The 26231-nt window shown below is 42.3% G+C and overlaps 1 protein-coding gene across 6 annotated transcripts in view; it reads left to right on the top strand.

Moving 5' to 3' along the window:
- Positions 1 to 26231, top strand: part of GRK3 (G protein-coupled receptor kinase 3) — a 462068-nt gene that overhangs the window by 372296 nt on the left and 63541 nt on the right. For all 6 annotated transcript variants that reach the window (XM_069081792.1, XM_069081795.1, XM_069081796.1 and 3 more), the window contains 6 exons: positions 11202 to 11303; positions 16087 to 16161; positions 18458 to 18519; positions 21161 to 21212; positions 22635 to 22726; positions 24029 to 24128. In XM_069081792.1, the coding sequence (XP_068937893.1) occupies positions 11202 to 11303; positions 16087 to 16161; positions 18458 to 18519; positions 21161 to 21212; positions 22635 to 22726; positions 24029 to 24128 (483 nt within the window). The remainder of the gene's footprint in view (positions 1 to 11201; positions 11304 to 16086; positions 16162 to 18457; positions 18520 to 21160; positions 21213 to 22634; positions 22727 to 24028; positions 24129 to 26231) is intronic.

The raw sequence follows: 26231 nt of genomic DNA, 5'->3' as shown, positions 1-26231 counted from the left end.
GTTTTGCTGGATAGGTGATTCTTGGTTTTAATCCCAGCTCCTTTGACCTCTGGAATATCATATTCCAAGCCCTTTGATCCCTTAGTTTAGAAGCTGCTAGATCCTATATTATCCTGATTGTGTTTCCACAATATTAAAATTGTTTCTTCCTGGCTGCTTGTAATATTTTCTCCTTGATCTGGGAATTCTAGAACCTGGCTATAATATTCCTAGGAGTTTTCTTTTTGGGATCTTTTTCAGGAGGTGATCGGTGGATTCTTTCAACCTCTATTTTGCCCTCTGGTTCTAAAACATCAGGGCAATTTCCCTTGAGAATTTCTTGAAGGATGATTTCTAGGTTCTTTTTTTGATCATGGCTTTCAAGTAGTCCAGTAATTTTTAAATTATCTCTCCTGGATCTATTTTCTAGGTCAGTGGTTTTTCCAATGAGATATTATTTCACATTCCCTTCTATTTTTTCATTTGTTTGGATCTGTTCAATAGTATCTTGATTTCTCATAAAGTCTCTAGCTTCCATTTGCTCCAATCTAATTCTGAAGGAATGATTCTTTTTCCATCTGGCAAATTCAGCTTTTTAAGGCATTCTTCTCCTCATTGCCTTTTTGAGCCTCTTTTGCCATTTGAGTTAGTGTATTTTTTAAAGTATTATTTTCTTCAGTCAGGTTGTTGACTTTCATTTCATAATTTTCTTGCATTGTTCTCATTTCTCTTCCCAATTTTTCCTCCACTTCTCTTATTTGGTTTTCAAAATCCTTCTTAAGGTCCTCTGTGGCCTGTAACCAGCTCATATTTTTCTTGGAAGCTTTTGGTGCAGGAGTTCTGACTTCACTGTCTTCCTCCTGTTCCATGCTTTCATCCTTTGTGTCAAAATAGGAGTGTAAAGTTGGATTGCTCTGCTTGCTTTACTTCCTTTGCTTGCTTATGTTGCCACTCAGTTACTTGACTTTTGAGCTTTTTGCCACAGTAGGACTCTGCTACTGGACAAGGGAACTTTGTCCCAATCTCTGGGGTTTTCTTAGCTGCTGCAGGTTGGTTGCCCTCTCTGAAGCCTCCACATACTCTGGCAAGCTGTTCACACACCCCAGGACCTTCACCTTAGACCGAAATCCAGATCCAAGCAGGTTAAAGCAAGAGCAGTTACCCCTCAGATGGGTCGCTTGGTCCCCCTACAATGTGCAAGCCAGGAGCTGAAGCTGCTACGTGGCGAAGGCTGCATGGCCATGGTGCCTAAACGGCTTCTCCCTCCAGTGGGTAAAGGCTGGACCACACTCCCGGACCCTCTGTTCCCACAAAGTTCATACTGCACTGACCTCTCACTTTGTCCTTACCATCTATGTGTTGATAATTCTGGAAACTGCCACAGCTGCTGGTGATCTGAAGTCCCTCCAGCTGGCGGCTGGTTGTGGCCACCTGAGGCTAAAATCTTGGGCTCACGTAGGGCTAGGCTCCCAGAGTGCTTCACTGGCCCCTTCCTCCTGGTCTGCTGGGCTGTCTTCAGTGGGAGGTTAGCTTCTCTCTGTCATTTTATGGGTTCTGTAGCTCCAAAGTTTGTCTAGAGTAATTTTTTACATGAATTGGAGGTGAAAGCCTGAGTCCTGTGGAAGTCCTGTTTCTACTCCGCCATCTTTAAGAATCGAAGTAGAGGAAAAATTGGGAAGAGAAATGAGAGTGATACAAGAAAATCATGAAAATTGAGTCAACAGCTTGCTAAAGAAGACCCAAAGAAATACTGAAGAAAATAACATTTTAAAAAATAGACTCAGATGGCCAGAGAAGTCCAAAAAGCCAACGAGGAGAAGAATATCTTAAAAAGCAGAATTGATGAGATGGAAAAGGAGGTCTAAAAGCTCACTGAAGAAAATAATTCCTTCAAAATTAGAATGGAGCAAATGGAAGCTGATAACTTTGTGAGAATTCAAGATATTATAAAACAGATCCAAAAGAATGCAAAAATAGAAGACAATGTGAAGTATCTCATTGGAAAAACAACTGACCTGGAAAATAGATGCAGGAGAGGTAATTTAAAAATTATTGGACTCCCTGAAAGCCATGATCAAAAAAAGAGCCTAGATATTATCTTTCAAGAAATAATCAAGGAAAACTGCCCTTTTATTCTAGAACCAGAGGGTAAAATATAAATTGAAAGAATCCACTGATCGCCTCTTGAAAAAGATCCCCAAAAGAAAACTTCTAGAAATATTGTAGCCAAATTCCAGAGTTCCCAGATCAAGGAGAAAATATTACAAGCAATCAGGAAGAAACAGTTTTAGTATTGTGGAAACACATTCAAGATAACACAAGATCTATTAGCTGCCACATTAAGGGATCAGAGGACTTGGAATATGATATTCTGGAGGTCAAAGGAGCTAGGATTAAAATCAAGAATCACCTACCCAGAAAAACTGAGTATAAAATACTTCAGGGGAAAATCTGGGCATTCAGTGAAATAGAGGACTTTCAAACATTCTTAATTTAATTTAATTTAATTTTTCTTTTTGGAGGGGGGAAGGTAGGGCAATTGGGGTTAAGTGGTTTGTCCAAGGTCACACAGCCAGTAAGTATTAAGTGTCTGAGGCTAGATTTGAGCTCAGGTCTTCCTGACTCCAGGGCCAGTGCTCTATTCACTGCACCACCTAGCTGCCCTCTAACTTTCAAATGTTTTTGATGAAAAGGTCAAAGGTGAACAGAAAACTTGACTTTCAAATAAAAGAATCAAGAGAAGCATGAAAAGGTAAACAGAAAAGAAAAATCATAAGGTACTTATTAAAATTGAACTATTTACATTTTTGCATGGAAAGATGGTATTTGTAACTCATGAGACTTTTTTCAGTATTTGCATAGTTAAAGGGAATGTGTGTGTGTGTGTGTGTGTGTGTGTGTGTGTGGGTATGGACAGAGGGAACAGGGTGAGTTGAATATGAAAGGATGATATCTAAAAAATAAAATTAAGGGGCGAGAGAGGAATATATTGGGAGAAAGAGAAAGGGTGAGATAGAATAAGGTAAATTATCTCACTTAAAATTGGTGAGAGACAGCAGTTACAATGGAGGGAAAGAGCAGGGGGGTAAAAGGGAATGAGTCAACCTTACTCCCATTGGATTTAGCTTAAGGAGGGAATAACATACACATTCAACTGGGTATCTTACTCTACAGGAAAATAGGGGGAAAGGGGATAAGAGGAGAGGATGATAGAAGGGAGGATAGATTGAGGGAAGGGATAGTCAGAAGCAAACACTTTTGAAAAGGGACAGAAAATGGAACAAATGGGTAGGATAGGATGGAGGGAAATATAGTTAGTCTTTCACAGTATGACCACTATGGAAATGTTCTGCGCAACTACACATGTATAACCTATATTGAACTGCTTTTCTTCTCAGTAGGGGTTGGGGCGGGGTAAGGAGGGAAGAAGAGAGAGAATCTGGAACTCAAAATTTTAAAAACAAATGTTAAAAAATTGTTTTTACATGCAGCTTGGAAATAAGATATACCAGGCAGGGGGTATAGAAATCCATCTTGCCCCACAAGAAAGTAAGGAGTAAAGGAGAAAGGGGAGGGTAGGGGTATAGAAGAGAGGGCAGACTGGAGGAAGGGGTAATCGGTATGCTTGCCATCTTGGTGTGGGAGTTAGGAAAGAGATGGGGAGAAGATTTGGAACTCAAAACTTTGTGGAAATGAATGTTGAAAACTAAAAATAAATAAATTTTGGGAAAGAACAAAATAAATAAAAAAAAATATAAGACACAAACAAAAGATACAAAAAGAGTCAAAAGACAGTCCATGCCCTCTAGGAGCTTACATTCTAATGCAGGAGACAATATGCAAATACACACATGTAAATTATATACAAGGTAAGTAGGGGGAAAAATGAACAGAAAGATGGCACTAGAATATAGGGCAGTTGGTGAAGTCTTCCTATAAAAGATGAGATTTTTGTTTGGAAGAGAGATATGGAATGACAGCTGGGATGAATGGATCAAATGAGGGTTTTTTGAGGATGGGGAAGACATTGGAATGTTTATGTGGTAGACAGAGAAACAGTAGATGGAGAGATTGAAGATAAGTGAGAAAGTGGGGGATAATAGAGGGGGCAGTCTGCTGGAGAAGATGGGGTGGGATGGAATCACTTGTGGGCATAGAGGGGTTAGCTTTGGTAAGGAGAAGGGCTCCCTCTTCATGTGAGGCAAAGATGAGACAGGAAAGAGTGCTAGAAAGCATCTAGGTGATGTGAGGTGCAAAGAAGGGGGACAGTGATTTGCCACAGTGATACCAGTATTGGACTTGGAGTCAGTTAAAGTCCTATCTTCAGATCCTTTATTATTAGAATGTTTTATTTATCTCTAACCAAAATTTGCCTCACATAATCTCACTCTTGGTTTTCATATCTGTGAAGTGAGGGGAATAATTTTATAGGGTTGTTTTGAGGATCCAATGAGAGAATGCTCTTTGCAGATCTAAAGTGCTGCATGAATGTCCCATCATGCCATCATCATCATGACGGTGGTATTGCTCTCTCATGGTTCTCTTCCTCAGGCTCTATCACCGTCCCCAACCCTGACCGTGTATCCCCAGACTCTGTCCTCTAGCCTGTCTCCTATCTCTTCTCTCATCTAGTGACTTCATCAGCTTCCATGGGTCTAATCATCATCTCTATAAACAGGTGACTCGAGCCATAGCTAAACACAGTCTGTGTCTCACATCACCCGTTCCCTACTGGACTTTTCTAATTGAATGTCTCATTAACATCTCAACCAACAGATGAAGATCAGAATTCATTATCTTTCTCCCAGGACCCATACTTTCCCCAAACTTCCCTGTTTTTGTTCCAAATACCACCATCCTCCCGGTCTCGAAGATTTGTAGCCTTAATGTTATCCTCCATTCCTCATTTGCCCTACTTGCTGTTTCTTTTCAGCTGCCTAAGTTTGCCATTTTTACCTTCCAAACATCTTTCCTATTTGTTACCTTAATCACTGCTTACACAAGCATCACTTTAGTTCAGGCCCTCGTTGCCTCTTGTCTGCATCATTGAAGAAGCTTCCTGGTTGGTGTGTCTACCTCAAGGGAGGGAGCTACCACTCCATCCTCCTCAGTCAGTCGTTTTCAAACTTTGGGGTTTGAAGACTTCTGTATACTGTTAGAAATTATTGAAGACTCCAAAGTTTTATTTATATGGCTTATATCTATTGAAGCTTGCTGTTGGAGAAAGTAAAACATCTGAGCATTATTATGAAAATAGTTTTGACCTTGTAGACCCTGTAAAGGGTCTCGGGGATTCCAGGGGGAGGTCATACTTTGAGAATTGCAGCTCTCAATAGATGACAAAGTGATTTTTTCAAAGATTCTATCATCTTTCCAGACTAGCATGTAATCTTGGCATTATTCTGAATTCTTAACTCTTCCTTACCCCATATATCTCTCCAGCCAGTAGGCAAATATTGCCATTCCCACCTTCCCAATAGTTGTCCCATATAATGCCTTTTTCTTTATTCTGCCTGGCCCTCATTATCTCTCTCAAAGACTTCCTAATTGATACTCCTGCCTCGAATCTCTCCCTACTCCAGTCCATTCTACATACTGTTGCCAAAGTAATTTTCCTTAAGTGCATATCTGACTGTGTGCCTCCTACTCAGTTAATTTCCATAGTTTACTATTGTCTCTTGGATCAAATATAAACTCCTCTGTTAAGCTTTTAAAGCCCCATATAACTTGCTTCCAGCTTATCTTTTTAGTCTCTTTGAACATTACTCTCCCACCCACATGCTGCAGTCCAGCCAAATGGGCCTTTGCTGTGTTCCTTGCATAAAACTCTCTCTGCCTCTACACACTGGCTGTCCCCCATGCCTGGAATTGTTTGAAGTCTGTCTCCTTCTTGAAGATGTAGCTTGGGAGTCATCTTCTGCATGAAGCCTTTTCCTGGTCCTCCCAGCTGCTTGTGGCCTCCCTCCCAAACCACTCTGTGTTGATTTGTACTTAGTAACTTGAAATTTATACTGGACCTGTTTTTATATGAACTTGTTGACTCCTTTGGGACAGCATAATCTTCTTGGGAGTTGGGGTTCTTCATTCTTTGTACTTGTAACCCCAGGGCCCAGCACAGGGGCCTTGATTCCTTAAGAACAGTTCGGACACGTCACCGTCCTCTGCATCAAACGGAGGCTCCTCCACTGGCATTTTAGATCTTTCCAGCTTGGTCCAAACCTACCTTTCTAGGAGCCTCATTTTGTATGACTTCGTGTCTTGCACTCTCAGGCTTATTCCAGCTGGCCTCCTCTTTGTCTCTCACTCGCAACTCTCCAAGCTTTTGCACTGGTCTCCTATAGCTGGAGTGGATCCTCTCTCCCTTATAGAATCCTTTATTTCAAGATTCAGCTCAAGCAGATCTTCTACCTGAAACCTTTTCTGATTAGCTTTGACTGCTCATGCTCTTCCTAAACTATCTTGTGCCTGTTGTGTTGATTTCTGTAGCATTCTGTAGTGCGTGTCATTATCTAGAATAGAACTAAGGTCCTTGAAACAAGGACTGACCTTGCTGTCCTTGTCAGCCCAGCACTCTGGACAGTGCCTGGGGCATAATAGATGTGCAATGAATGCCTGCTCATTGATTATCACTGTCACAGCAAAGCTGTTGAACAGATCACTTAAGGGATAGTGTGTGGGCATGCAGAAAGGAAAGCCATGATCTCTGCAAGCTGGCGTAGATTTATCCTCATTTAGATAAAGACTGGGTAGATCAGGGAAATTCTGGAGGCGTGATGTGTTTGAATGTCAGTAAAGCACCTGACAGTCTCTTATGATATCCTTGTGGGTAAGTTGGCAAAATGTGGGATATATGATAATATACTTAAATAGATTATTAGCTGATGAATGACTATACCCAAAAGAATGCTGGAGTAATGGCCCCTGGAGGGAGTTATTAGAATGACTGATAAAGAACCTTGGCTTATTGAACACTTTTATAAAGACTTGGATGGGGCCATAGAAGGCACGCTTGTAAAATCTGTGCATTACATAAAGCTATGGTAGCTTCCAGAAGGTCTTAACAGGTATATGTGAAAGTCAGAATCTGACACATTTACAGGACATTGAGGAATGTTCTAGAGCGGTGTTCAAAGACTCGCCTACCAAAGTACAGCATAAAGGAGACCTTATTTAGTAGCAGTTGATGCCGAACAGGAGTATTTTGGGTGGGGTCATCAGGGTCATGTGGCTACCAACAAAAATAATGTTGTGTAGGCCCCCACATGAGGAATTGGGCCCTAGTCAATAGCTTCCCAGCTGTACTTGTGTAATGTAATGCCAAGCAAAGGCAACTTCCCAGGTTCAAAATACCAGCATAGGTGCTCTCTATTTTATTCAGTAACAAACCCAGAACAGAGAAGATCAAAACATGACATCATTCAAAATACAGCATTTACTAAGTGTGATTAAATCATCTCCAAGGCCTACCCCACCCCAGGACTTTCCAATCATTCAATCAATTACAAAGTCTCTGTTCCAAATACTTCTCCACCCCTAGGCTATACCTTAATTAAGTCCACCACAAAGCCCCTCTTCTCAAATGGAGATTAGTTTCCAAACATAAGTAAAATACATTCATTTGCTCAACCATAGAACACAAAAAGGTCAAAAGTTCCCCACCCCTGGATCACAATTGAATCTACCCCAGAGTTACATCAAGTTTAAACACAGCACTTAATACCCAAATGGAGCTCTTTTCTTCATCTTGACACGAGGCAAGTTCTCAGCAATCTTAGTTCCTGGGGAGACAAGGCTTAGCAAGGCCATAAGATACATTGCCAGTCCCTTCATGAATTCATCCTCTGTCTGTAGAACAGTCCTAGAACCCCTGAACACATTAGCAAAGCCCTCTCCCAGGATTTCTGTAAACATACAACAAGAAAATCCTTCTTCAGGGCTTCTGAACCAACAGAAAGGCTCCCAGACCCCTGCAACAACAGCACTGTCCTTCACCAGTGGACAGTATTCATTCTGTCTGCCGGACAGTCTCCAGACCCCTGCAACAACAGTACTGTCCCTCACCAGTGGACAGTATTCACTCTCAGTACTGTCCCTCACCAGTGGACAGTATTCACTCTCTGTCTGCAGGACAGTCTCAGGCCTTCTTAACCAAATGCCAGGTTCCAGGACTTCTTCAACAGGACAGTCTTTCACCAGTGGACAAACCTGGCAAAACAACATCAAAACAGACAGACAAAGTACCAGCAAAACAGCCATGTCTCCTCAGTCCTTGGCAGCTCAGGGGGCAGGTCTCAAAAGTCCAGGGCAATTCAAAGCGGCCACCAGCAATCTCTTAGTCTCTCTCCACGAGGTGCTGCTTCCAAAAAGAACTTCCGCCTCTCTCTAGTGTCTCTCCAAATCTACGTCACCAGCTCCTCCCAGTCAGGACTTTCTTTTCACATCAAAAAGTCCATCCCACAGGTGGGATTAACAAGCTCTGGGTTTTAATACAATCAATTTGAAAACCAAGCCCAATACAGGGGAATCTCCACATTCCATTACTATCACAACTTGGTACTTTAACAGTGATATGGACCAGTTTAAAGTATGGATGAGGAGGGGGAGCAGGATGCCCATTATAAGCATTTACTCACATGACAAGACTAAAGGACCTGGGAACATGTGGTCTTAGGAAGACACTTAAGGGGGAGTAGGATGGTCGTCTTCAGATATCTGCAAGGCTGTCATCTGGAAGACAGACAGTGGGTGGAAGTTCAGAAAAGAGATTTCTGGGGCAGCTAGGTGGCGCAGTGAATAGAGCACCGGCCCTGGAATCAGGAGGCCCTGAGTTCAAATCCGGCCTCAGACACTTAACACAAAAACTAGCTGTGTGACCTTGGGCAAGTCACTTAACCCCAAATTGCCCCCCCCCCAAAAAAAGAAATTTCCCACTCTGTCGTAAAAGGAAGGCCTTCCTAGTAGTTACATTAATTTAAAATGGAAGGAGCTGCCTCAGAAAGCAGTGACTTCCTGCTCACTAGAGGTCTTCAGGCTTGGCGGGGGCTTCCGTCCAACCCTCCCTGTTCTCTGTCGTACTTTTATTTCATTACTTAGGGAGCACGGGGAATAAAGCATTGGTCTTCAAGTCAGAAAGACCTGAGTTCAAATCCAGCCTCAGATGCTCACTAACTCTGCAAGTCACTTCATCTCTGTTTGTTTCAGTTTCCTCAACTATAAAATGGGGATAATAAGGGCCGTGGGGGTTGTTGGGAGGATCACGTGAGATACAGTTTGTTAATGTGCTCAGCGCCATGGCCATGCTTGGGGCATTGTAGGCACTATCTCAATGTTATTGTTATTAGTTTGTTTTATATTCACTGTTTTGCTTTTCCTTAAATAAATTTGTGCAGCTGGCTGCATGATTGAGTTATGTATTGATTCTGAGGTTGCTTGTCCTATAAATAAGCTAATTTAACTTTCCTAGTTGAAAAGATAATGGTGTACTGCTTCCCAGATGTGAAGCTCATTTTCTGTTTTATGATGATCGGTGATGCTTTACAAAATGTACTTTTATTATAGGGCCAGAAATAAACCTTGAATAATTGTTTATCAGATTGGTTCTTTTCTTGCTTTATAGCATGTCGTTATGTAGAGAGTTTTGACTCTACACAACAATTTTGTTCTTGATAAGTTTCTACATAATACACTTTCTCTTGAAGATGGTAGGAAATTTTGTCATTTAAAGTTACCCTCAGAGCCTTTGAGTCATGGTGGTATGCAAACTCTGCCTTGTTTGTTAAATAAACTCCAAAGCAGAAGTCACCTATGACTTGATTTTCTTTCCAGCTGTTCCACTCATTTCATAGTTCGTGACTGAGTATTTTATCCTGTGTTATGATTGTTATTCATTCATTGTTGTGATCTTCCTATTAGCCACATATTTTCTTTGGTTGTTTCCTTCTGTTTGTATGCCTGGTAATTTTAAGATGCCTTTGATATTCTGAATACTCTTATTAAACTCATTTATTCTTTGTCATGTGGTGTGATTATTGCCATGCCGTGATTGCCTTCCTCGAAGTTCTTGAATATGTTGTGCCCCTGGGTGTCCTGGTTTGTCCCACAGAACTGGTACTTCCCCCTCCCCGCCAATCTGCTCACACCCTGGTCCTCGCCCATCACAGGCAGCAGGGGGGCACACTTCCTCTTACATTCTCCTCCTACCACATCTTTCTATTATTCTTTGATTAGCCTGCAGTTCTTGCTCTTCATGTGAGTAAATGTGGATGTTCCTCAGGTCCACATTCACCTACTCATTGTTTGTCCAACAAGCGGAAAGGATAGAAATCATTTCTGTATGAGACACATATTTCCCAACTGTACTTAATTGTTTAGTGAGTCATGAAACTTTTATCTAGAAATCTCCTTTCCATGTAGAATGATCCATCTTTGGAGAGGCAGCATTTTTGCTGTACCCTCTAATTCTGAGAAACTGCCATGTGGGTGAATCATTCCTTTCCAAAAAGTGGCTTGCCGTTGTGTCACTAGGGTCTCTATAGAAACCCATGTTGCGACTTGCAGGTCCTTTTCAAAACTTGGGTAGGAATTGAGTTAATATTTTTCTCCCTTCATTGGATTTGCTTTTGTAGCATCATAACTGAATAACGGCAGCATGTAAAGTTTTGTAAAATGCTTTACAAATATGATCTTGCTTGATCCTCACAACAACCCTGGGAAGTAGGGACTATTATTATTATGCCCATTTTACAGATGAGGAAACTGAGGCAGAGGTGAAGTGACTTGCCCAAGGTCACCTGGCTAGTAAGGGTCTGAGACTAGATTTGAACCTGGGGCTTCCTGACTCCAGGTCCAGTACTCTATCCATATTTAATTACAGTCAACTTTCAAATTTCAGCTAATGGGATAGAGGAATTGGTAGGGATGAATGACAGCCACAAGTATTTTGCTACAAAGTCATTCTACCAATGAGACTCTTTAATGCCTGACCTTGTGTTCATCCACGTAAGGGACAGTGATCATTATAGAAAATACAAATCTATTTTCAGATGAATTCACTTTGTAGAACATCAGTGTTGTACAGTTAGCAGTGACAGTGTTCTGTGGAAGGCCCCATTTTGCCTCTGGTGGGAGTGGCTCTCACCAGGGTGACTAATGAGCTCCTTCAGCTAAGTACTATAATGATACGGCAGCAGCCTCACTGATCCTGACCACTTTTTAACGTCTAGATCAAAGAATACGAAAAGCTCGATTCTGAAGAAGAACGTCTCCGGAGGAGTCGGCAAATTTACGACACATTCATAATGAAGGAGCTTCTGTCTTCTTCCCATGTGAGTATTTTCTTTTTGTAATGTGGCTGCTGGGCAGTCTTCGTTCTAATGAAGGATTTTCTTTGGAGCAAGATTCTTTAAAACGTTTCCATATTATATGTAGCTGCCATGGTAAGCAGAGGATTAAGAAAAATCTACCTCTCCTTGTTTCCTGTTGCAATTTCTGTTCTTTAGCATGAGTGCCTTTTTCAGAAATTAATCATTTCCTCTGGAAAAAAAATTATCAAAAGAAAGGCGCATTAGTTTGAATTAACTGGAGTGAAGACTAATCTGAAACGATGAAACTGAAATCTTAGACTCATTTGAAGAAATGTGACTTTACTACTTGAAAGTGGATTTTGAGGGTGAGGCCAGTCAGCCAATCTTAGAGGCTGTCTTTGATGAATTGATGATGACAGTTATAATCAATTGTGTCTTTAAAGTGGTTAATTCAAGGAAACAGTCTTATTGTCTTCAGGAAGGTAAGCATCGTTACTTTGCCTAATAAAACAACTTTCAGTAGGTAAAGGGAATCACTCCTATTCTTTATTACTTTAAAACTTCCAAAGCACTTTCTCTACAATGATTCTATGAAGGCAAATACTTTAGTCCTCAGTATTTCTGTTTTCCAGGGGACATGGCTGGTGCTCAGAGGCAATGTGGTGTGGTAGGAAGAACCTGGTGCCTAGCATTAGAAGATTGAATTGTTATCTGGGCCTTGCCATTTACTACTTAGATGACCTTGGAAGAGTCTCCTTTGGGCCTAAGGAGGTCAGGGCGTGGTCATCTCTAAGGGCCCTCCTAGTTTATTCTGAGAAACCTAATCAGATTTCCTTGTTCCTTGACTAAAGTTGAACAGCTACTAAATGTTGAACCTATGAGTGAAACCAGAGATTTCTGACCCTTCATCCATTGATCTCAACTTTGTACCTATAGAAACCAAGTCCAGCATAGCTGCTATCTGATTGGTCACATTTCAGTGTTCATCCAGTGATGTTTCAGGGTATAGTTTCTCAGCATTAAAAACATTATCTAGAGGAGTCATTTAGCTCTCAAATGATGGTGATATAATTTAATCCACCCACAGTTTGAAAGAATTTCAATTCAAGGGAAAACTCCTTTGTTGCATGAAGATGGTTTTATTGTAGTTTGATATTTGAGGACACTTTAAAGCTTTATGCTCATGAATAATGAATGAGATTTATGGAGATTTGAGTAACAGCAGATAAAGGTGAAATTTCTTATGGAACTGTTCCTTTATTTTCTAGTTTCCCCAGTGAATTTCATGAACAACCTGTTGGAGGATGGTTGAGCCACTTAGATAAGTGGTTGAACTACTTAATTGGCTATTATTATTTATGGGCCAGAGATTCTGGTACATCTCAACCACTGAGTGCTGATGGAGCCACACTGATCAGAGATAAGGACATGATCCTGGAGAGGTGGGCTGAGCATTTCCATACTGTTCACAACAGACCATCATCAACTAATGCTGAAGCCATTTACTGTATACCTCAGGTTGAAGTCAGTCCCTCTCTAACCAGAATTCCAGCCGAAGAAGAGGTATTGAATACCATTAGGTTCCTCTTGTGTGGCAAAGTGCCTGGTGCCGATTCCATCCCAGCAGAGACCTATAAGGCAGAGGGTCCACTGCTTATACATAAGCCTCCTGAGATCTTCTGGGTTATATGATAAGAGATGGATATCCCCCAGGAGATCAAGGCTGCCGCCATTGTCCATCTCCATAAAGGAGAAGGAAACAGGTTGTCCTGTAACAATCAGAAGGTGTGTGTGTGTGGGGAAGTCTCTCTCTTAGTTACTGCTGACAAGATTCTTCCCAGAGTCTTCCTTAATAGGCTGATCCTTCACCTGGAAGATGGTCAAGAGCCAGCGTGGCATCAGAAAGGGCTGAATAGCAGTTAGCATGGCATTTGTTGCCCAGCAGCTCCTGGAGGAATGCCAGGAGAAGAACAGGCCTTTGATACTGGCAGTTGTGAGGGCTTGGGGAAGATTGTGGTGAAATGTGCTTACCTGGAGAAGTTCATTGGCATTGTTCGTCACTTCCAAGATGGCATGCTTGTGTGGGTTCTGGATGACAGGTGCTCTCATGTTTTCCCAGTCACCAGCAGAGTGAAGCAGGGCTCTTGTTTGTTTCCATGCTTTTTAACATGATGTTTTCAGCAATGTCAGATACTGTCAGTGAGGATGAAAATGGCATCAAGGTCAGCCGCTACGCTGATGGCGAACTATTTAACGTGCAAAGGCCACAAGCCAAGAAGAAAATGGAGGGAGAGTTGGTGCTCAGCTTTGTTCATAGACGTTTGTGCACTCGGTACAGCCTTTGAGCCTGAGATGTACAGAGCGTGGATCAGCGCTCTGCTGCTTGTGCTGATTTTGGCCTGATGATTCATGCCAAGAAAACAGGTTCTCCACCAGCCAACACCACATCATTCAACGTGGAGCTCTCTGTTATAGCAAGTGAAGAGATTTTGAATGCTAAGGACAAGTCCACTTACCTTGGCAGTCACATAGATGATGAGGTTGATGCACACATTGTCAGAGCTGGCTCAGTATTTGGTAGGCAAGTGTGGGAGAGAAGAAGTATTAGGCTCCCTCCCAAACTAAAGGTCTGCAGAGCAATTGTGCTGACCTCATTGTTGCATGCTTGTGAAACCTGGACAGGCTACCAGCACAGTTCCAGGAAATGAAATTACTCGCATTTGAATTATTGTAGGAAGATTCTGAAGATCATTAGGCAGGATAAGTGCAGCGGTAATAGGAATTTGAAGATCTTCCCTGTGCCTTAATAGACCTAAGGGAATTTGAAGGTCTTTCCTGCTTTGAAGATCTTCCCTTCCCCCAAAAGGCCAGATTAATCACATGGAGCCTGTGGTGGGAGGTGCTTGCTGAAGGATGAAGCAGAGCCCGTAGGAAGCTGGAAGTCAGAGCAGTCAGAACTGGAGGGAAGAGAAGACTCTTCCAAGGAGATAGCTGTGTGTTTGTGGGAAAGGACGGCGTAGCTTCCTGCTGTGCTGTGGTGTCATAACTTCTTTGTTGCTATGATGGATTCAGTTTCTTGGCATTGGGATTTTGCTCCCTGGTGGTTGAATAAATGTTTTGCTTCTGTCTTATATATGGAGAGTCTGTTATATTTTGCCGTTGAGAACAATGTCAGTTCATTTGCCATTGGTGTTGTGACTATTGTGTTGGTACCAGACACTGAGGTCCTTTCTCAAGCTGAACTGCCAGGCATTCAAACTCTACTGCAGAGAACACAGTTCTGATGGGCTGGCAATGTAGTCTGAAGACCAAATGTATGGTTACCTAAAAGACTATTTTACCAAGAACTTGAACATGGCAGGTGCTCACAAGGCGATTAGAAGAAGTGGTACAAGGACACTCTCAAGGTCCCTTTGAAGAACTTTAGTATTGATTATAAGACGTGGGTCATGCTGGCATAGGAGCACCCAACATGGTATGCCCACATCAAAGAAGGTGCTGTGTTCTGTAAGCAAAGCAGAATTGCAATAGCACACAGGAACTGTGAAACGTGCCAATTTAGAGTCATCTCCACTCTGAGTGTTCTCATGGGCTACTTGTGCCCACCCTGTGGTAGAGCCTTCTGAGCGCATATTGGTCTGATTGGCCAGTCTGACACACTGCATCTTGACCCCAACAACTTGATGTCATTTTGGTACCCTTCATGATCAAAAGATGAACAGCGACAACATTGAGCTACTTACCTAAGTGACTGAACCACTTAGACGGTTATTAGGATAGTCTGGAAATTTTCATGTCATGAATTTTAACCCATTAGGGACACACTTTGACTTGTAAGGTTTCTGAAGCTACCTGCATGAGGTCTGAAGAGATGTCTCCCTCTGTAGCTTTTAAGAGGATAAACTATCCTTTAAAGAGAACTAAATTTAATAAGAGGTATTTAATAATAGAGTTCAGCATGCCAGGATGTAAAGAACATAGGGTTGGCGCTCAGAAAACTCCATGTGGCCCTAAATTAGCTGGAGGACCTCACTTTTTCAGTCTTCATCCCTAAAGTACAGATGTATGGCTAGATGTGGAACCAGTCATACCTGCAGAGTAATGGAACCATTGAATTTTAGATCTGTAAGAAAGCTATTCACCTGCTGGGAATTTTTCCTGCCTGACCTGTGGTTGGTTTCTTCTCCTTTCTGTCAAGGTCACATGTTCTCAGCTTTGAATACCAAGGTACATTGCAAAGTGCTTTTCCTATCTAGTGTTCTTTTTTATTTTAATGTGAATATTTTTGTAGATTTTTTGGGAAAGCCTACCTTTTCTCACTTCTCCATTTTGGATTATCAGTTACAGGAATGAGAAATTTGAATGTCTGGGGTACTCTCAAAGTTTTAGTGAATTTTCCAGCTCTTCAGGCCTTTGGGGACTGGCAGTTATTTTCCTAAGGCTAGGAAATGCTAAATGGTGACAGTGATGCTTCTCAATGTGGGACAGCTGCTATCATCACCGGCACATAGTAGGTTTATTGGATTAGATTTCTGCCAGTGCACATAAGCCTTCCTAGCACCAGCCTGTTAATCAGAGTGTCTTGTTAGGCCACAAGTACCAGGAGACATTTGCTGTCCAGGAAGTGCTTGTGTAGGAATTACCAAATAAAGCTGCCCCAAATGGCAAAGTTGAGCATTATTGGATCATCTTTGATAAAAGAGATTATACCAGGTTTGAAACTCTTAATTAGCTATAATTGTAAAAGAGTCTGTTTTTCATTTTGGTGTGAAAAAAAAAATCATTGTTCTTAATTTTTTAAAAGGTATTCTCAAAGCAAGCTGTAGACCATGTACAAAGTCATCTAGCCAAGAAAAAAGTGCCCTCAAATCTTTTCCAGGTAAGATTGAACCTTTTTAGGATAAATGTCCTTAATTTGTATCAGCCTAGAAAAGGTCTTTGCCTCTAGGAGTTGGCACCTCCAGCTAGATTTCATCAGGTAACAATGATTACTTTAAAGCCGGTTATTTTTAAACTCTTCCACTAATGTCATCCTATGATGTGTCATCCTGGCTTGGAGATGGCCTTGGGTTGTTGTAGGCTATACAAGAGTGCAGGCATCTTCTGGTTTCTCCCTCTGAGCTAGAAAGTTTTCTGGTAGATGCCCAATGCCAGGCTGTGCATGTGCTTTCCAAAGAACCTGCCTTGATTGGCATAACCAAGCTCCCCACCACCAGGTTGACCCTCTGCAGCTCATGGAAGGCACAGAGGTCTTGGTATGCATCCCTGAAAGGGAAGTGAACACTGAGGAAATCCAGATGTCTCAGAGTATTAAGCTATCTTCCAACCAAAATTCCAAATAGAGAATTTTCTTTAATATAGATTTCTTTGTTTTTTGAAAAATAAAATAGTCAAGATATGGTTCCCTGGCCATAGAACTTTATAAAAACTTTTCTAGTAATTTTCTGTTTTAAAAAAGATGTCTTGGCAGTTCAAACAACTAAGGCCAGTTCCTTGGACTGTTTTGGTCACACTTTTTTTAGTTGATGTTTGCCTTGAGAGTTGTGGCTTAGCTTATACTTTCTACTAGATCATCAAATAAGTCTTTTTCTGATCTGAACTGTTGTGACCTCCCCTCCCCCTTGTTCAATGATTGGTTGCTATTGAAACTTGCATTAAACTCTATGTCCTGATTGAAATAAGATTGGTTTTCAAGAATTTTGTGTTGTAGAGGGTGTCCCATGAATGTGTCCCAGCTAGCCATCTGTTGGTTCTGCAGGTTATCCCAAGGGAGCCTTGGTTTGAATGACCATTACCCTCGTTCCCCTTTCTGTGAACATGAGGGCACTGTTGAAGAAAACGGTGTTTTTGGGAAGGTCAGATTTGGAATTATAAATCATCATGTGTTTGCTCATCTTTGGTGCTAAGAATTTCCCCCTGCCAAAGCTTTTTCCATCCCGTGTATTTTCCATAGAAAGTACAATGACAGATAGTCAACACTCTCAACTGAATAATGGGCCCTTTGTGGTTTCTCTGAAGTATTAAAAAAAAAAGATTTATGAGAAACCATCATTAAGTTACATTGTGATTCTTATGAGTGGGAAAGCTGAACAAAGATGCCCATGGCCTTACCTGGGTTCGGTGGTAATCTTTATGGTGTGAGGTAAGTTGGTTCAAGGCCTTCTCTTATGATGTCCTATTTTTATTTTCATGATGAACTTAGTACTGGAGATTCCATACAGCGGGTGCTCATTTATTTGGTTTTTATGTTGTTAGAAGGTGGGACCAGCTTTGGCTCAGGAGGATCGAACACTTTGATTGGGGCTTTGTCTAGACACATAAGCTGATTGGACCACATTGGGGGAGGACTGATTGAAATCAACTTTGTTGTCTTCATGAATGCTAATAAGTCTTTATTCTAATTTTTACTCCTTTACTTACTGGTTTAGTGTTTTATGTATATTATCTTCTCCCACTATGTCACCAACAAACCTTGGTGTGCCGATAATTTTCAGGTCCCTACTGACTTTAGATTGATGTTCTATGTGAGGAAGTGCTCTAAGCATTTCTCCACTGGAGTTTGAATCAGGCAGTCTGTCAGCAAACATTTATTAAACACCTACATGTGCCAGACACCGTGTTAAGTGCTGTGGAGACAAATATGGGGAAAAAAAAGATAGTCCCCACTCTCAAGGAACTTACATTTCAGTGGTGGAAGACAGCACACAAAAGAGGGGTGGTTGGAAGGGTGAACTGTGCATGGTGGAAAAGACCCGCACAAACCCGTTGGTTTTATTTATAACAAATTGGCCAGAATACTGAGTGGGGCAGGACTGTTATCATTGTAGTTGCAAGGGTACAAGAGTGGGAGCCAGGAGACAGGGTTCCAGGCCTGGCTTTGCCTCCAGGTGCCTTTCTGATCCCCTGTGGGACCTCTTTCTCTCATCTGTCATATGAGCTGAGTGGATTAAAAGGTGCTGAAGATCCCTCCCAGCTCCAACTTTTTATGATTCTCTTCAGATCAATGAAGTTCGAGCATTAGCTGCATGTACAGATATATGTATGTGCGTTGGGTTTCAGATTTTAATCTCAGCATTAGTGTTACAGGTCAGTTTTATCATTGGTCTTTCCATATATGGTCACTTTCCTCTGTTTCAATTTACATTGTGTGGAATTTCTTTTTTGGTCCTTTTCAGCCATACATAGAAGAAATTTGCGATAGTCTTCGGGGCAACATATTTCAAAAATATATTGAAAGGTATGAAAAGCTGAATATGAAGTGCTGTCCTATGAAACTGTACCTCAGTTTATGCAATATTTGTGTTTCTAAAACTTGTGTGAAATTGCATCCAGTTTCCTCATTGATTAGCATTGTAATGTTAGAGATAGTTGATCTCAAGACTTTAATTGTGTTAAATGTATAAGTGGTTACTGTCCCCTTCTCACTGTCAAGTAGTTAATCTGTCTACCATTTTAAAGGACCAGCCATGGAGTGGGAGGGGGGGGGGAGTGGTGGTTAATATGTTAAATAAAAAAAAGAAGCCCAAGGGGGAATCCACTTTTAATACAAATATGACCCCATAAATTATTTGACTTGTTGGATTTTCCTTTACTAGACTTAATTTAAGGTGTCAAATTGGTCTCCTAATCCTTAAAGGAGTCATTGTGGTTGTTAGAATTCCAGGATACAAGCCAATGCGTTTTCAGAATCTCGATACAGTTAACAACTGGCAGTTAACCCAGCATCTCATCCCTTCTGTAGGTGCTCAGTTGGGTGTCAGATAGGTGAATACCTACCTAACAGATCTGCCTTTTGCTGCTGCTGCTAAGATACTGTCTTGCTTTACTTCTTGACTCTGTCTATGAGATGGTTGATCTAGTGGATTCTCCCGGTTTCTTACAGATGTAAAGTCTTCCTTTATTGGAGAAAAGATCTTTGCTCCCCCCAGCGACCTGAACTAAAGATGTGTTCTCATGATACCTACCTTTCTCTGTAATCCATGCACGTAAAAGTCACACAGTCACTCTGCCCCATTGCCAGTGTTGGGTCATTAGTCAGAAGTCAGGAGACAGAGGAGATGGGGACAGTTCCCTGTCCTCCAGCACCGACTGTCTGAATGGGGGCAGGTCACTTAATCCCTGTGAGCCCCACTGTCTTCATTCTTCCTGAATCCTCTCACTACTGTCCTTGTACTGCCTGATGGGGGTGTCATGAGCAAAGGCCTTTTCAAACCTTCTGATACCATATAGACATGAGTCTGTTACTGCATCTGTCTTGCCCACGTGGTCACAGATACAGAGGAATGTCAGTTTGTTGTGCAGTTCTGTATAATTTCAAGAGATGTTATTAATACCATTTATATATTATAATATATATTATATATATTAATAATGATACCATGCAAAATTGTTCCTTGCATTATGTGATAGAACTATTCCGAGTACTATCAGAAACCTGACTGGAGACCTCCATGAAATCTCAGAATCTTATCATTGGATAGCAATAACCTTATCTTGGAGGCTGTATGCTAGAGTGGAAAAAGCTTCAGCTCTGGAATTTGAGGGCCTGGGTTCAAATCCTGCCTCTGAAAGGTCCTGTGACCTTGTGCAACTCACTTCCCCTCCCTGGGTTTCAGTTTCCTCAGCTCCAAAATGAAGGAACTACACTGAGCTTCCTTCTGGCTTTAGATCTGCTGACCCACAAATAGGAGGAAGCCTCTCATTTTTTCCACTGGCATATCCTACTAGTGGACAGCTGGAATTGTTAGGATGCCTTCCCTTCAACATCAGGCTTAAATTTGTCTCTTTCAGAGCTGCACCATTCCTGCTGATACAGCCCTCTGCGACCCAACAGAACTAGTCCAGCGCACATGCTGGACCCTTTAATAGTTAGAGAGAGTTATAGTCCCTTCTCCACCGACCACGTGGGCTCTTGCCTAGTAGGGCATATAGGCATAGGTAAACTGGCATCTCTGTTCCCAAGGAGTAATCTAGTAAAGATGTAGCATTGCATAGCAGTTCTGACCCTTTGGTGAACAGCAGGAAAGGTGCCCTCAAATTGTCTTTTAAGACCTTAATTTTAATTATTAATAATTGCTAAAAATTATATAACACTCTTTTTCTAAGCACTACACTAAGTGCCTTACAGTTATTATTTCATTAACTATTCAGTATTTGGGAAGTAGATATTGTTATTATCCCCATTTTACAGCTGAAGAAACTGAGACCAACCGAGGTAAAGTGATTTGCTCAGATTCACACAGATAGTAAGTGTCTGAGATGAATTTGAACTCAGGGCTTCCAGACTCTAGGCCCAGGACTCTCTGTACCATGGTGCCATCTAGCTGCCCCAAGGATAGAAGTGATCACAATTACATACAATTGAAGAGCTTTTTTTCGTGAATAAAACCAGTGCAAGTAAGGTACAAAGGGAAGAGGTCAAGTGGGGAAAATATCTTTATATCCAATAGTTCTGATCAGGGTTTTCTAGCTGATATTTTGACAGCTAAAATATACCTCCAACCAACAGTATTCCCCAGGAGATGGATGAGTGCTCAAAATGCAAGCAAACCGTTCTTAAAAGAATTGTAGACTATTAACAGTGATGTGAAAGAATGTACCAGATTACCAGTAAAAAGAGGGTGACATCCCGAAACAACTCTGAGGCTTCAAGCAGATTGGCAGAGATGCTAGAGGTGGGATGGTGGGGAACGAGTGGGCTGCTTCTGCCTGTGCTGGGCAGAAGGAATGGGCCTATGAGTGGGGGCAGGCCTTCGGGACACCAAAGGATGTAAGAATTGTGTCTTATTTAAAGTTGCTCTGTGAATTTAGGATGTAAATAAGTTAAATGCTAAGACATGTAACTTTTCAATAATTACTTTAACTTCATTCTTTTTTAGTGACAAGTTCACTAGATATTGTCAGTGGAAAAATGTAGAGCTAAATATCCATGTAAGTAATTGTGTGATCATGTCTCTAGCCTTCCTTATCTCCTTTCCTCCCTTGTCCTCCTTTCTCTGTGTTTCATATAAAATTCTGATCATGCTCCGTTACTTTTCCTTCCTTGAACAAGACCAACTTATGGGAAGGAGACTTTCACAAAGTATGACAGTGTATCCTTAATCAGCTTCCTAGTGCTGTATTGCCTGATTCACCAGAATATTTCCAAGAATGCAAAGATTTGATTAGAAAGGCAAACACAGCTCAGTGTCTGCTGTTCCTCCCACCCCCTGTTGTCAGCTCCCTTTTAAAAACTGGGCTAACTTCCTCTGGTATAAGGTAAGCTCCTTGAGGGCAAAAATTGTCTCTCTTTCTGCTTGTATTTGCATTCCCGGAACTCTGAGGCTGGCCCCTACTAAGTGCCTTTAGAAATGCTGTTGACTGTCTTCTGTTTATTTTCAATGTGAACCCTTTTAGATCTGTTTCTCTTTATTCTGGGAAAGGGCACAAAGTTGGCTCCTCTGCTTTCCCTCCTGTATTGTCCCCTTTACTTGATCCTATAGCAGAGCCAAGGTGAGAATGACTGAGAGCAGCCCTTGAATAAGAATGATTAACAGACTTCTCTCTGTGGCCTTGCTACCAGGAGCAGGATGTCTATGTTTGGACAAAGCGCCTGCCCTGCAGGGCCCTGCCGGTAGCCTTCTCCCAGCCTTCCTGGGGGCCTCAGCTACTGTGCAGTATTGTATGGGATTCAATTTTCCAGCACCATCCTACTTAGGAGAAAACAAAGCTAATTTTCTGGGTTTGTACAAGAGGCACAGGGTACCTTGTCTGGAGTTTATAATTCAGCTTCATAAGCCCGGATTAAGCACCGGCACTTCCTCCCACCCTGTCTTGTGCCAGGGCCAGAAATGCCACACCGCCGTTTGGGCCCCAGTGTTTCGGCCCCCAGGCAGGCGCTTTGTCTCTCCCTGGGCTGTGCTTAGGCTCAGCCCCGGGCCTCTGGGGCTGCTGTAGTGAAGCCCCTCTCTAGTACTGGCATATCCCCCCAGCTGTGGGCAGCCGTGACCTCCTGCTATTTAGCCTCCAGACAGAAATCCAAGCGACCGACTAGGATGGGCCCCTGAAGGGCCTGCCTTCTTCTGGGCCTGTGACCCCCGAGCCGGGCTCCCGTGACCTCGCATTGTGTGGTCTTCACATTTGCTTCTCCTTTCCTTGTGCTTCATTTACTTTGGAAGAGGCAAAGGAAGGGGGAGTATGTGGAGGTCTCTCCATCCTTGGACTTGGGAATCGGAGTGCTTGGGACCCTCGGCGAGGCTAACGGAAGCCCCCCTCCGCCGGAGCGAGCGACCACTCACAATAGTCTGAATCTGTGTGAGAGCTTGGGGAAAAAAATAAAGTGAAATGAAATGCCTGTTATTTTTGAATTCACAGTTGACCATGAATGATTTCAGTGTACATAGGATTATCGGCCGAGGAGGATTTGGTGAAGTATATGGTTGCAGAAAAGCTGACACTGGAAAAATGTAAGCTCTTTAAATGGCTTCAGTGGAACACTCAGTAGCATATGAGGTCTGTGAAGACTGTCCCACTCTAGATTCTCATTTCTAAAGAATTTAATTGCATTATAAATTAGAGTATTTTTGCCCCAAGTATTTTCACTGGACCTCCAGGAAATCCTTCCATGTCTCATTGCTGGATGGGAGTGACCTGGGCTTGTCAAGGCCAGTCAGTGCCAGCCAAGGCAGGCTTCCTGAGTTTGAAAGACTTCGGGTATGGGCCGAGGGACAGATTGAAAGCCTGTTGGCAGGTTATTAGCCAAGCTCAGTGTAGAGAGGTTGGTTGCCAGAGGGAGCTGACAGCCCTTTCACACCATCGACCAGGTCTTAGAGGGGTGGGAATCTGCATGGTCAGAAGGATTGGCTGTACTTTGGGAAAGGCTGACTGGCCCTCTGTCGTTCCAAAGTATTGGGAGAGTCCAGGCCCCTTCCATGTGACTGTAAGAAGCGTGGGTCATTACTGAAAGAGTATTATACCAAAGTGTAATTATTCCCTGGGAGTAAGGGGGAATTGACACTTAAATTTCCAGTTGGGGCACCCATTAGAAATGGAGGCTTTGTTTTTCCAAAGGATTTCCTTCTTTTGAATACTTAGCTTTCTCATTTCCTACTACTAGATGATGCCTATGTATAAAGTGTTAAGGGTGATAAAAATAAAATTGGTTATGACACAGGCCCTGTCTAGCCCCAGGACTTTACTCCTTTGGAAAAGGGACCAAGACAGATCTGTAGATTGATTGCCCAAGTGCAAAAAAAGAAGTTCCTCCTAACTTCTTTCCTTTCCAAGGTCATCCATTTCTGCATTCCATAAAGCCTTGCTCAAGATCTTGTGTGCAGAGGACGGTACTTGATACTGAGAGACACAGGAAAGTGTAGATTCGTCTCAGTCCCTGCCCTTGTTACTGTAGTCTGATAGGGGAGATGAGAAATGATGTTGTAATGACGGTAATCCTGATTACTTATACTTGTGAAACATTCATCGACAGATATTGATGGAAGGCTTGCCTTATGGTTGTGGTTCCCAACTAACTAATCTTTGCTGTTCCATCAACTGGGAATACTCAGCCATACGGAGCATAAAAATTAATTAATTTGTTTCATGAGCAGAATATCTCCTTAGTATAATAAAGACAAAAAAGGATTTATGCTTGTAGCATTCAGCTGCCATCGTCACAGGTGTTTTTGAAACCAGACTTAGTCTTGCTGACCGCTCGCTAGTCAGGGGAGAACGCGGCTTGCTGGATCATTCAGCGCTGTTTATGTTCGCAGGTACGCAATGAAATGCCTAGACAAAAAGAGGATCAAGATGAAACAAGGAGAAACGCTGGCCTTAAACGAGAGGATCATGTTGTCCCTCGTCAGTACCGGGGTAAGTGCCCTCTTGGACACAGCCATCGCCTCCCGCCTCTGCACTTAACTGTGAGACGCAGACGACCGTGGCCTCAGGCTATCGCAGTGAACCGAGCTCAGCTAAGCGTGTTCTTTTCTTGTTTTGTCTCCCCTCTCTCCGCCTTCACACCCCAGTGCCTCCTCCTCCTTGCTGCCTAGAGTGCGGGGTTGGCTTGCCCTTTGGAGTGCAGCACTAGCGAGACTTGTGACAACTTGCACGTTGGTTTTCTGTTCCATTGATCATCGCGGGAGTCATTGTCTCGAATGGTTTCCTGGTTCTGCTCCCTTCATTTTGTATCAGTTCCTACGAGCGTCCCTGAATTTATCTGAATTCTTCACATTCACAGTTTCTTATAGCACAATAACATTCCATTAAGAATTGTTTTTCATTTTTGGAATCGTTGGACAGTCTTTGGAAAGTTTTACCTTTTTCATCATTTTGGCTTCAACCATGGCAGCATGTGAGCTGTTTTCATGTGGCTTAGCGCTTATTGTGAGCCTTTGATGAGTTTGTCATGGTTCTGGAAGTTTATGCAGAAGAGAAGCTATAAAATCAATTAGAAAATAAAACAAGATGCATTTTATTGGAGAGGTTCAAGAACAATTTTTATGGAACTTTAGGGTCCCCCCTCTGTCTCTGTCTCTCACCAGAGCAGTCGCTTTCTACAGTTGGAAGGGACCTTAGAGACCATTAAGATCAACCCTCTCCTTTGACAGATGGAGAAACTGAGAGAGAGAGACATGGAACAGCTTTCTTCAGAACTGGACAATGGGAAGGTCATAATCAAGAACAGGGCAGCATGATGTAGCAAAAAGAGCGTTAGACTTGGGGTCCTACAAGACTGTGCTGGCCATCTGTAAAGCATGGGATGTGTGTGTGTGTCTGAGGGCGATGGAAATCATGTGACCACATCCTTGATTGGGCACCTCACTGGTATTAGTAACAGTCCTGGAGTTCAAATGTGGCCCCAGATCTACAAGCTATATGACCCTGGGCAAGTCACTTCACTCTGTTTGCCTCCATTTTCTAATAACATGTTAAACAGTATGACATTGGTCATAACATTGGCCTTTTATCTGATAGCATTGGGGAATGAAGCATTTTAACTGATGGAATTTTCTAGATTAGTGAAAAATCTGTTTAAGCACAAACGCTGTTTGAATGTGAACAACTTTTGTTGGAAAAACAAATTTAAACTGCTGAGTCCTGTCTGGGAAAACCAAAGACCTGTTTTTGGTTATTGACTCCAGGCCATAATTACAAACACCAGCTCTTTCTCTGTTCAGTCTTCTCCCCTTGGCCTCTTCAGGCCCCCTGGGGTTTAATGACCTGAACTGCCTCTCGTCTCTTGGGGCTTTTCCACTCCTGTTGCTATCAGTGAGACTGTTCCTGGCAAGAGTCATGGGCCACCACTGCTCTGAATCCTTGATCACCTTTGTGAATAGACTTGCCAGTAGCTAGCAGCTAAGCCAAGCTTGGTTTTCTGTTTGGTCCAGATCCCAAAGGTCATCCTTGTGGGGCCTCCTTGGTGAGGACACTCCCCCTGGCTATGCACATTGGCATCTCTTCTTCAATTTATAGTCATGTGGGATTGCCAGGGGTTATATAACATCCTTGCCTAGGGTCATATATACATGTCAGGGGAGAACTGGAGCCTGAGTCTGCTTGATTCAAGGCCACCTCTCTGTGTACTGCCTGCACAGGGCTGTTCACATGCTGCTGGTTAAGTTAAGCACCTTATTTTAACACTGAATGATGCATGGGTAGCATCTGGCCTGACGGGTGGAACAGAGTAAGACATCTGTTTCTATCCATGTTTCTAGCCATTCATAGGCTTTGGGGGAGGTTTGGGGTTGGTCGGGGAAGTATTTATTTCCTGATTTGGAGGGTCTGGCAAATACAAAAATATTGAGTAGGTTTTGTTTGGTATTTGGTCAGAATTCTGATTCTAAATTGACCTTATCCAGAGCAACATAATAGAATACCCCTTAATTCCGTTGCTCTTCCAGTGAATGCAGTATACATTATAGAGAATTAGGTCCTTGTATTCATGATGTCTTCTCACCTCTGATTCAGGAAGGC

Source organism: Petaurus breviceps, unplaced genomic scaffold, assembly GCF_028583685.1.
Source record: "Petaurus breviceps papuanus isolate PSGF00001 unplaced genomic scaffold, PetGlider_PUasm1.0 99, whole genome shotgun sequence".
Classification (NCBI taxonomy): Eukaryota; Metazoa; Chordata; class Mammalia; order Diprotodontia; family Petauridae; genus Petaurus; species Petaurus breviceps.
The sequence above is the reverse complement of the archived record's forward strand: the minus strand, read 5'-3'. Positions and strand labels throughout refer to the sequence as shown.